Source organism: Danio aesculapii, chromosome 9 (genome assembly GCF_903798145.1).
Source record: "Danio aesculapii chromosome 9, fDanAes4.1, whole genome shotgun sequence".
In the NCBI taxonomy this organism is placed as follows: Eukaryota; Metazoa; Chordata; class Actinopteri; order Cypriniformes; family Danionidae; genus Danio; species Danio aesculapii.
Window position 1 is genome coordinate 45,456,343 of NC_079443.1, and position 13,556 is coordinate 45,469,898.

Sequence of the window (13,556 nt, forward strand, 5' to 3'; positions counted from 1 at the left end):
CAATACTCATTTAGCTGATGAAGGACGTTTATACTAAAGCTTCTGAAAGAAGAAATTAGGTTTTGGTCCTTGAGAGAGTCTTAAACAGAAATGAAGTGTGACTTGATTTGACTCTGTGACCAAAAAACCAGTCATAAAGGTCAGTTTTAGAAGCTGACATTTATACATCATCTGAAAGCTGAATAAATAATGGCCCGTTTCCACTGTCAAAGGGTACCTAAAAATGAACCGTACCATATTACTTTTTGGCCAAACACGCCAAAAGGGTACCAAAAGATGGAGCTGGACACGCAGCTGAATGCTATTGGTTTACTGAGAAACGTCATCCACAAACAGGAGAATGAAAACAAAGAAACCGCCATTTTTAAATAGACTGCCGAGATATTAAATTATAATACTATATGCATATAATAACAAGCCATGGTTGACCAGAGCTCAAACAAACCTTGTCGTTGTTTTGATGTACAGCCACAAAGCCAAGAAGAACAAAATCTGCTGTGTCCTGTTTTTGTTTTACGAGGCCGTCTGTAAGCGTGAGTGGTTTCATTTTCTCAAGGGAGCTCGCGATCGCTCGGCGTGCATCTATATTTGAAATAGCAAACTTCTTGAGCTGATGATAATAGCTCGCATGTGATTATTGATGTCCTTTTGACCTCCAATCCTTTCAGAAACAGACAAACTCGAGAGTGAAGTGTGAAAAAACAAAGGAGAAGCTCAAAAAAGCATTCTTTCAGCAACCTAAAACATGAACAAACTGCCATGTTTATCATCGCCTTTTGGACTATTATGAACTCGGAATGACAAAATTACTTTCTAACAAGAGGGTACATGTGCTGGTGAAGATTAAAGATACATATGAGAGGTTTGCTCTGACTGTGGGCTATATGTTGCCTGTTATTTTTGAACCCAAATAAGGACTAAATGTTTGCTGTGTGTGGTTTTTCTGTAATTGGTAACATATCAGAGACTGTAAGGGGCTGTATGTGTTCATAGATGTTGCATTTATTTATTTATTTTATATAACTGCAGACGTTACAGTAGGCTATTTCACACTATCATTGATCTGCAGTTATAATCAAATCATGTTCATAGAAAAGTTAGTAATGAACATTTATACACAAGTATTTATGTGTATAAAGCATCTGTTTTGTGAAGTGCTTCTCGTATGATATGTGAATGACCCGTACAGCTTTACTTTAAGCGAGAATGATGTTGACTGAAACTATCTGGTACCCTTTAGGCAGTGGAAACGCAAGACTGATAATAGTGACCCATACCCTACTATACTGTACCAGTCAGTGAAAACAGGCCATAAGTGTTAAATTTTTGTATGGTTTGATAGTACAATATTTGGCAGATAAACAACTATTTGAAATCCTGATTCTAACACTGAGGTCTTTTTTCCCATGTTAAAAGGAGATTTTGTCCTAACCATCCATGACGGTGATGTGCAACATTTCTATTTTAGAAATGGTGTATATTTCTGCAATGTCACGGCTGAACAACAACATAAACTATGGCAGTGATCACCTTATGTATTGGTTTATTTGCTTTATTCAGTGTCAATGATACCTGTATGAATTTGATTGTGCTTTTACTTGACATTTAGGGTGCTTTAACACTAGCACTTTTGATGCGCACCCTGGTTCATTTGACATCAGCGTACGGTATTTTTAGCAAATGTGAATGTTGTCTCCTGAACTCGGGTTTGCACACAAACTGTACCCCAGTCCGCCTGGAAGAGGTGGTCTGGGGTACGGTTTGTGCGAACTCGGTACAGTTCACTTCTGATATGAATGCAATCGTACCAAATAACAGAAGTGAACTGCCAACTGTACAACAAACTTTAGTTTTCATAAAGTCCATTCGTGTGTGTATGTCTGTGTATCACCTACCTTGGAGACAAGCCGGACTGACTACAACACCACACTCACACATCTTAATTGTGGGATATTGTTCATTTATGTTTTGGACTTTGTGGTAACTGTCTGCTTAATATCTGTTGATACTGCTCCTTCAACAGACATTTAACTGACTATAAAAAAACTTTGCAGGTACATGTTGACTTACACTAACCCTAACAGTCTACTTATAATCTAATTTGAATTAGTTGGTATGTAGATGCACTGTAACTTAATTCAGCAAACGAACCCTTAAAGTGTGACCGACTTTGCAAATGTTTCATGTCTTTGTGTTTTGATTTTTGGACTGTTTGCTTTATGATTGTTTGCCACCTGCCCTGACTATTAGCCCTTTTGATGCTGTTTTGTTCCTGTTTGACCCCTGCCTGCTGACCATTTTTTATTAATAAGAGCTGCACTTGGAACTACACCTCTTCATAATAGTACTTGTTAACTTGGTAATATATTTTACTGTAGCATTTTTAGAGTTTTTTTTTTTTACTGTTAAAACCGCTGCCATTCTTTGTGTATATATGGAAGGAAATTTACAAAATGCTTTCATGGAAGATGATCTTTACTTAATATTTTAATAATTTTTGTCATAAATACTATTTTAATTTTTGTCATGATACTTTTGACTCATACGATGCATTTTTGGCTAAACCCAAAAAATACCCCTGCAACATAAGACTGATTTTGTGGTACATATAGCACTTTATACAATACAGATCATTTCAAAGCAGCAGGTAAACGATAGAATATTCATCAAATAAGAGATTGTTTCTTAAATAAATTCTGCAGTAAAGCAGCTCTTCAAAAACAAGTGTCATTTTTTTTCAGTCTGATCAGTGTTGATTCTGTTTAGCTAAATCGACTTTATTTCATAACTGACAATTTTTGCAGCATTGACATGAATTTTGAAACAACACTGAATAACAACACTATTGTCTTCTGTTGAGCTGCTTATGCAACACATTCTCTCACTCCTACTGTGCATCACATTTTAATGCTTGGTCAGGACCCACTGGCATCACTTTTTTAATGCACTGGGTTCTCCTTTTGGTGTCATGTTTTGCCTTTTGCATTATGCCCCTTTTTACAGGATGTGCTTTTTAATTCTTAAAAGAGAAGGGTTGTGCTTTAAAGGAAGTTGAAAATATAAAATGCATAATAGGACCCCTTCATAGCACAGTTATCTCCATTAGGAACTCCAACACTGCCTGTTTAGCTTTTCCCACCAATAAATAAGTAAACATGGTATAACAATACCTTAGACCAAATAGACACAATGTACTTTTTAGCACTGCCATTTGGCCCCTTTAAATAAATTCCAGACTGCATTAGTAGGAACTTAATCTATTGTTCACATAATTTTTATTGTGTATCCACATTAATGGGATGGCCGTTGATCCTGTCTCATCCTTCAAGTTCCTGGGGACCCACATCTCAAAGGACCTTTCCTGGACCACCAACACCTCCAGCCTGGTCAAGAAGGCTCACCAGCGCCTATTCTTCTTGAGGCAACTTAAGAAGAACCAGCTTTCATCAGCCGTCTTGGTGAACTTCTACCGCTGCACAATAGAAAGCATCCTGACCAACTGCGTCACAGTCTGGTATGGAAGCTGCTCTGTTGCTGAGCGTAAGGCACTGCAGCGGGTGGTGAAAACTGCCCAACGCATCACAGGGACTACACTGCCAGCCATTGAGGACATCCAGAAGAAACACTGTCTGCGCCGAGCACGCAGTATTCTTAAGGACACCTCTCACCCTGCTCACAGACTGTTTTCTCTCCTGCCTTCCGGCAGGCGCTTCAGGCTCCCCCGGACAAAAACCAGCAGACTGAGGAACAGCTTTTTCCCCAGAGCTGTCTTCCTTTTGAACTCTGCCCCTCACTGACTCTTTTGCCCCCCCCAATACACCCCCCACACTCCTCTAACTTATACTCCTCACAATCACTGCACTATTTAACATTTGCACATTTAAAGTTTGCACATATTCATTGCACTGATTCATTTACTTGAACTGTACATACCCATTGCACATGGACATTTGTAATTTGTAATTATGTTTATCTATCTGCCACTCCTGATTATTAATAGCATCATGTACATATATTCATTTATGCAAATCTCTGTTCATAGCTAATACAACCTGTATATAATGTTGATAGTACATCCATCTGTAAATATCACCATAGTTTTTCTATAACTGCACTTTATAACTTATACCTGTATCCTGCACTTGCTGCTATTGCACTCCTGGTTAGACCTAAACTGCATTTCGTTGCCTTGTACTTGTACATGTGTAATGACAATAAAGTTGAATCTAATCTAATCTAATCTTTACAAACAAGGAACAATGGGGTTTATGCACAGGGACTTTTAATTTTCAGTAAGCCAGGTCAAGCGCTTTCAGTAAACTGTTACGCCATTATAAAATCACAGCGTTTAAGATCTAGTTTCATTCAAAATCAATGATCTTCACTACCTGATTGATATACAATATAAAGTGGGTCTCAGACTGGACAAGAAGCACTGTATTAAATTCCCTTCTTTAATATATGGAAATTTATTTTACCACAGTATTCTTAATGGAGTTTCTGCACTCAGCTGCTACTCCTAACAGCACTTGCGTTTAAACAGTCTTTCATCTCGTTTTACGTTTGAACAACTAAATTATTGCTTAAATTTATTTAATTGATTATATTTTAATCAGATTGCATTATTAAGGAACCTTACTAAATTGAAAAATAGTCAAATTAAACATTTCACCGGAAGTGGATCGGTAGCTGAAAAACATTGTACATATTGCCCATACAGCACTGGATTTTAAAAGTGCTGTATGTACGTTTGACACCCAGTGGTTGAACTAAGTATTGCATGCAAAACACACGCAAGCGCAGGTTGCCAGATGATTTCTTGCAGTTGAACAACAGAAAACTATGACAATGATCACCTCAGGTACACCTCATGTGCTTTATTCACTGTTAAATTCTAATAACGTGAGTTTGAATGCCATTTTACATGACATTTATTGCCATACTACTGAAAGCAGCAGCAGATAGTTCACCTCAGATCTTGAAAATAAAAAAACATTTGGAATTGTACGTTTAGAACTGTGGCTCAGTGCAAGCCAACACATATCAGTGATTCAGTATGTACATTTAATAATGTTAAAGAGGTTTAATATATATTAATTAGATTATAAACCTTGCCATTTCGTTGGAGTGCAGTAAGTGCACTTTTCTGTGCTTATGAATGGCTGTATTTAAATTTCTGTCATGTGCAAACAGCCCAATCGCTTATCATTGTGTATCTCGTCATATAGCATGTTGTTAGGACATGGGGTTACAATGTAACCTGCTCAGCTAATGTTTACGTTCATAATATTTATATTATTTGCTAATTAATAACCACCTAATATGGAACTCTGAATCTGCGTCTCATTTGAAGTCTGCCACTGTACACCTGAGGTCACAATTGCTGGACGCACATTTTAAAAGCCTTCATGACTGAATGAATAAAGTGAGCTGTTTTCCACCAAGGCGACCTGAAATATAACTGCTGAAATTTAATTGGCTAAACTTGCAAAGGGACCACAACAAAGACAGACCTTCAGACAAGTAACAGACTTTTTCAAAGCTGAATATCTGACTTTAGAATTGTTTTCCAGATAAACAAGTATGTTCACTTAGCATGTTTCTTTACAAGAGTCAAAAACTTACATACAGCACCTGTAAGAAAGGCTAGAAGAAAGCTGAGGCCTAAGGTCAAAACAGAACTACAGAAATGACTTCTAAATTACTGTTTCGTGATTATTTCAAATTTTCTAAGTCAAATTCAAGCACGTTTTAAGTTTGTCCTCAAATTACCAATTTACAAACAAATAACACATACTTCATGACATTATATCAGATCCAATTTGTTTATTTATTTAGTATTCTGTAGAAAAGTGTAGTATGTTCCAATTATTTTTCCGCCAAACACAGCATTGAATTACTGTTATTTACTCAACACCTTAAATTGTGTGTAATTTATGTTAATTTCATGCATTGTTCATTCATGAAGTGGTAATCTCCATGCATTTTGTCTTTGTCTCCTACTGCTTAATCAAACGGCATATAAAAAAAAGACAGTCAAATCATGTTACAGGCATATTTTATTTATTTCATTATATATTATGCAAGTTTTCATATTATGCAAAAGCTAAAAATATATATGTTTAATTTAATATAAATACTTAATTATTTTTATCTATTTAGTAAGATAAATAGTTATAAATCCAATACAACGGCAGGTTTCAAGCCCTTCTTTCAACATCTAAGTACTTTTCAAACCTTGAAAACACTACACTACACTTCAAGCATTTTAAGGATGCTGCATGAACTCTGTATGTTTTCAGATGTAAAAAACGATTATGAGTAGACCTCAAAGAGCTTTACAAAATAAAAAAAAGGCAGTTCATGACCCCTCAAACCCTAAATAAAACAGCCAAAGACTTGTCTTTTACTGAATCTCCTCTTGCATTGCTCCCCCAGGTTTTCTGCAGACTGGAGAACGAAGCGTTCTGACGCATTTGGAAGGACACCTGTCTCCCGTGCAGCACAGCGAAGCGCTAGGCAGGCCGCTAGCCTGTCTTGGCAGTGAACACTAGCGAGAGGAGCACAGATAATTACAAACTCCAGGGAGGCCGTAGAACCAACCTGTTCCTCCAGTCTGATCCAGCAGGTCCTTGCGGCCAAAACCACCTCTTTCAAGACCCCCTCCGACCCCCCCCTCCCATCAAGCACAACACACAATGATAAGGTCATCACACAAAGGAGATGGTGCCCCTCGGCTCCCGCAACAAGCCTTTCTTATAATCCGGTGCGTGGAGTTTATTCATGACTTCTCTGTGTTACTGACACACCAAGAGCATCATTTCACATCATACTTGTAGGTCTGATGCATGCTTTAATTGTGATACAAGGGCTCTGTTCCAAAATCAAGTGAGCTGACTTGCTGTCTCATTACAAAGCGTTCTTATACAAATAGAACACTCTTCAAATGAGTTATTCAAAATCATTCCTCATGCAAAAGACTAACTAAGTGTTTAGTGTTCACAAATTACTAAGATAATAAACATCACTACATTTCCATTCAAAAGTTTGGGGTCAATATTTAAATTGGCTTTCTGAAAAAAATGGTATTTTGTGTTTTATTCTATAATCTACTGACTATATTAATATATTTTATAATAAAGAATATTATTAATAATAAATAAGTAATATAATTTATTCCCCTGATTACAAATCTAAATTCTTTGGCAGTAAGTCATATAATATTGTTAATAATTTATTATTTTCAGTGTTATAAACAGGTGTGCTAATATATATATATATATATATATATATATATATATATATATATATATATATATATATATATATATATATATATATATATATATATATATATTACATATTTATTTTTTTTGTTACATGTTTTATTCATAATTTGTTTAGAAGTAAAACATTCAGAAGAACAGTATTTATTTTAAACTGATATTTTGTAACAACGTAAAATTATTTACAATCATATTTTAACCAGAGAGACTTAAAATATATTATGATATACTATACTCAAACTATCACAATAGTGTACTGTAAGTTTAATTACCTCATTATTAGTCAGAATGAACTGCAGATTGAACATATCCATGTCACTGTGATTCAGATCTGGGGTGCATTTCCCAAACAACGACGTAACTCGCGGCTGAACTATTATAATACGATGCATCGTTTGGGAAAAGAAGGATGTAGTGACGAGTGTTTCCCAAAACCTCTAGTTTCTATGTCGCAGATCCATCGCTTGAACCACGTTAGTTATAGCGTAAAACTCCCATAATGATGCTCTAAACGGGGTGGAGTAACAACTTCTTTAGAGAAGAACCCCATCGTTTCTTCTAAAATCCAATATTAGTTTTGGTAAAAACATGCACTCGTTTTCCATATTAATTGAAATATATGTAAACGGCACATATAGGGCCTATGTTTGCTTTATTAATAATATTGAGAAGTTGAACATTACATATTCTATTCTAAAACATAAAATCACTCACAAAAGCTAACACGTATTCTAATATCATATATAAATCATATAAATAAATAAATAATGAGGCTATTTATTATAAATGAAATTTATTTTTATTATTAGGAAATTTTAAAAAATCCTACTTTAATAATAATATTAATTAATTGATGATGATGATGATGAAACCACAGCAGAAAGTTCTAACCAACAGGCCCATGTCATATACAGTACAGATACTTAAATAACCCACCATAAATTAAAAGAATTAACTTATGCTATTATTTTTGTTTGCACAAGCTTTGGAGACGTAACAAATTTCGCTTTCAAATAATATGTCACCTATAGCTTTCTCCATGAGGCTGCGTTCAAAATGACATCAATGTTTTCAAAATGCACTGCGAAGGAAGCGCAACTGTAAACATGAAGATTGCTAAAACTGAAGTGTAAAAATAGCTTGAAAGCAAATTACGCCTAAGAGAGATGATCTTAATGCTTTTTTATTTTTAATCATTCCAACTTTGAATGTTAGAATGTTCTAAATGAATAGGGCATAGGGGAGATAAGTGGGAATAGAACACAGCCAGGAACTATGTTTCTAACTACAGCCTTGGAGATGTAGTTTTAAGTGCACAAATTTGCGACGCAGTTTGCAAATGTTTGTTGGAACGATGGAATTGGGAAACGGCAAATCAACGAACTATGTTTGTAACGACGAAACCTGCGACCTTAGTTGGCTAACGAGGGTTTTGGGAAATGCAACCCAGATCAAGAGGAATGAGCACAGCACATATTTCATATGTATGTGGGACTCTTATTTTGAAAACTGGACAGGCATTAGCTCTCAGGTAAGTCAGTCCAACAGTATTTTATCTGTGTACAGCTCGTCAGAATACACAATTTGGGGAAAACAAATTATCAATTGATTCCGTGCCACCCCAAAGATGCATAAGGTCTAAGTTTATTGTGTATATTGTGAAATTTTCAGTGTACTGTATGTTTGTAATGAGTTTGTAGTATACACTATTAAATGAGTGTTTAGTGCATGTTTATGCATTGTGTCATATCAGTCAGCTCTTACTAGGATTTCTCATGAGTGAAAAGATTCAAAAATATTTAAAACTCATCTGTTTATGCAGAGGTTGATATTAATTCCTGCCTATGTTTTAATACACATTAAACCCACAAAATAAAACTCTAAATACTTTGCTATTAGTCTCTTTTGTCAGAAATAATTATAATTTAGCCTATATTTCATTCACAATGCATAACACATGAGTTGTTGTCATAAGCATTTCTCTCACTTCATCAGTCATTTTGGATATTCAGTTTTTGTTTTTCTCTCGCCAGGCTTACATGCTGCCACCTAACTCAGGAAAAAATAAAGTACAAGTGACTTAGAGGTATAATACAATATATACTTAGTATAATATAATAATGTTGCCTAACATCATGAGGTTTCCTTGCATTAAGAGCGCACTTAAAATGCTACACTCACTAGTTTCAGGAACAGAGTAATTGTGTCCGACTCATTACTGGGTTGGGCAATCTTTATTCAATAAATGTCAGCAAACACAATAAAATATAAAGTGAGCCAAATGTTGACCAGGTTAATGTTTGCACGTCATAAATGTGTATCATAAAATTCACTGAAGCTCCAAGCTGATAAAATAATGCTAAAATGCCTGTTTTGTGGCCTGTTCTGCAGTGTCTGGTGGATGTCCATCTGCTGTGATGTGTGAACGTACCGTTGAGGAGCTCTTTGAGGGTTTTGAACCAGATCTCACAGTGGTCCACGCTCAAGTTGTTGAGATGGATGGCATGATCCTTCAGTTTGAGACCTTTCTTCTTGCATTGGAACAGTGTGATGCCCAGAAGGGTCCCACCAGACTGCTGTCCCGCGGACCGCCGCCGCTTTACCTTCACTGCAAACACGTCCTTAAGCTCCACATATTCCTCCTGCTTCTTCAGATCACGGTCAGCTAAAGCAAACATGCAAGAGGTATTTAAAAGTCATATTATATATTAATAATATTAATATATTCCATTAAACCCCCCCATTCCATTAAACAATAAACATTCTATATAACACATAACAATAACACATAACAATAACACATAAGTAAAACAGCTATAAAACGTCTTGTTAAATTATTTAAAGACTATAAGATTCATATACAGTTGAAGTCAGAATTATTAGCCCCCCTTTGATTTTTTTTTTTTTCTTTTTTAAATAATGTTTAACAGAGTAAAGAAATTTTTACAGTATGTCTGCTAATATTTTTTCTTCTTGAGAAATTCTCATTTGTTTTATTTTGGCTAGAATAAAAGCAGTTTTAAATTATTTAAACCCTCTTTTAAGGACAAAATTATTTGCCACTTTAAGCAATTTTTTTTCGATAGTCTACAGAACAAACCATCATTATACAATAACTTGCCTAGTACAAGTTACAATAAATTACCCTAACCAGCCTAGTTAACCCAATTAACCTCAATTAGGCCATTAAATGTCTCTTTAAGCTGTATAGAAGTGTCTTGAAAAATATCTAGTCAAATATTGTTTACTGTCATCATGGCAAAGATAAAATAAATCAGTTATTAGAAATGAGTTATTAAAACTATTATGTTTAGAAATGTGTTGAAAACATCTTCTCTATGTTAAACAAAAAATAAACATTAAAAAAAAAAATAATAATAATATATATATATATATATATTAATATTTTTTTAGACAATTCGATATCAGTTCAGTAATAGATCATAACCGGTTATTACGTACTGTAATATCTCCTATGTATCTCCTATGCACTATGTTGCGGTCGAATACTTTGGCAAAGGAGGCAAGGGCGACTAAATAAAACGCTCCAACTACTTAAAAAGCAGATAATTGTGAGCAATTCACTGATTGAGAGTTTGCTGGACAGTCTTTTACTGACATTGAAGAAGGTACCGCACAAGCCACTATTTCACTACTAGGGAGAAAATAAAAGCTGTAAAACTCCATCTCTGCCTCTCTTTCACTTTGGACATTTGACCCGCTGGCCTGTTTGTGAGGTAACTTTTCTTATGCTCTCAGCTGTTAAATCGATACTTGTGGATACATACGCGAGCGTGTCTGTAGTGAAAGTTTTCATCACTGCATTTATTACTGATTACCTGTGATAACTGTGCGTTCGCATATAGACTGAAGCGGGATAATATTTACAGTAGTTTATTTGCTATAAATGCTCATGTTCTTCTGTGCATTTATTTGAGTTCTATTTAAAATATTAAAAAACAGATTGATGGGTTGGTTGGTTGGTTAGGTGATTTGATTGATTGATTGATTGATTGATTGATTGATTGATTGATTGATTGATTGATTGATTTGATTTGATTTGATTTGATTGATTGATTGATTGATTTAATTTGATTGATTGATTGATTGATTGATTGATTGATTGATTGATTGATTGATTGATTGATTGATTGATTGATTGATTGATTGATTGATTGATTTGGTTGGGCGGTTGGTTGATTGATTGGTTGATTGTTTGATACAAATCTGTTACACTGCTCCTTAATATCTGGGATAATTTTTTTATATTGTTTTTGATCATTGTTCATGCTCACCGAGCCTGCATTTCTTTGATACAAAAAATGGTAAAAATTGGTAATATTATGACATTTTGTTATCATTTAAAAACTGTTTCGTATATAAATATACTTTTATATTATTTTTTTCCTTTGATTATTTGACTTTACTGTAGTCCAAAGTATAACATGATCCTTTAGAACTTATTTTGTCATCCAGATTTTATTATTTTATTAGATATATATATATATATATATATATATATATATATATATATATATATATATATATATATATATATATATATATATATATATATATATATATATGCATATATATAATTAATATATATATATATGCATTTTTTGTTTAACAGTTGGGTTTGTCATTTAACCTAAATTGGGTTTTAGTTCATTTATATATAAAAGTTTAGAATATTATATTGTTTAAATATATTTTTTTAAATATTAATATCTAAATTAATCAATTAAAAAAGCTTTCAGTTTTGAAGTGCTTTTGCCAAACAATAAATATAATTGAGGTCCAATTGTTTGGACCAAAATATGTTCTTCATTGTTCAAGAAATTAATTACTGCAAATTTTTAACAACACAATAATGAACAATTTAATTGAAGTCAACTATCCTCGTAAATCTTTCACCAAAGGTTTTTTAATGGTTGCAAATCCAGACTTTTTAACAGCACCTGATACACCACCATTACTTTATTCAGTGAGCGTCCCATTTCTCACCTGACCTCCTCCTATAAATGATTACCCACAGGCAAACTCCAATTAAACCGTACTCAAATCTGTCTGGCTTCAAAATGGGCCGAGTTGTGTATATCTGAGTCTCTCTCTCTCCTCGTGTGAAAGCTTTTCTTCATTAGGAGCACCTCTGCGTTTCAGAACATTAACTACCCTCTCACATTACTGCGCAGGACACCCGTCGCCATCTGTTCCTGCTCCGGCTTCTGCTCCAACCTCTCTTACACCTCCACCACTCCATTTATTTAACTCCGGAGCTTCGTTTCATTGTGGTCGCTCGACAAAAACCCCGAGTCAATTGAATTAGTGGGAATAGGAGATAATCTCTCCCGGCAGAGCTTTCCGAGAGCAGGGAAAAATGACAAAGTGGCCTGTGTTAACGCTTGTGTACCGGAAGATTCCTCCAAGGGAGCGAATGGGACGAGGCCGAGGAAAAAAAAGGGGGGCTTTCTGCTCTCCCCTGCTACATTACAGTAAGCCGGAGCCCTGTCCGAATCAATCTTGGCACATCTGCCTGATGCCGACCGTAAACAGGATTAGAGAAGGACTTATCTGCTTGATGCTAATTGTGTTGCAGTTTTTGCACATGTCCACCCTTTTAATAGAGAGACTCCAAAAAGCTGCCCTTTTCAGGCTGTTTGTCAGCATGTGAACTGCACTGGTCTGGGCTCTGATGTTCGGAGACTTTGGCAATGGGACCTAATTAGTCGCCTCAATTAAAATTGAGTTTAAATGAGCGGCCTGCTAAGTAAAAGCGATGTGGATTGAGACGCTACACCTGCCGAAGCACTGACTGCTATTTCCTGCTGATCTGATCATTAGAGCTCCATTAAGATATTTCGTCTCTTTAATTCCGATTGTCAATTGACAAGTTTTGGAGTTTAAACTCAAGTTTGATATGTTTTTCAAAGATTAAATGTAATGTAAGGCTTTGTATTGACTGTACTGACAGGCAGCTAGCTCTCTGTAACACATGGTCACCCACTGAAGCTAAGCAGGGCTGCGCCTGGTCAGTACTTGGATGGGAGACCACATGGGAAAGCTAGGTTGCTGCCGGAAGTGGTGTTAGTGAGACCAGCGGGGGGCGCTCAACCTGCGCTCTGTGTGGGTCCTAACGCCCCAGTACATTGATGGGGACTCTATACTGCTCAGTGAGACGTTAAACCGAGGTCCCGACTCTCTGTGGTCATTAAAAATCCCAGAATGTCCTTTGAAAAAGAGTAGGGGTTTAACCCCGGCATCCTGGTC

General features: G+C 35.5%; 1 protein-coding gene across 1 annotated transcript in view; it reads right to left on the reverse strand.

The window, feature by feature from the left end:
- Nucleotides 1-9,964, reverse strand: part of LOC130235487 (ceramide kinase-like protein) — an 85,868-nt gene extending 75,904 nt beyond the window's left edge. The window contains exon 1 of the mRNA XM_056466077.1: nucleotides 9,718-9,964. Coding sequence (XP_056322052.1) covers nucleotides 9,718-9,964 — 247 coding nt within the window. The remainder of the gene's footprint in view (nucleotides 1-9,717) is intronic.
- Between the last annotated feature and the right edge of the window lie 3,592 nt (nucleotides 9,965-13,556).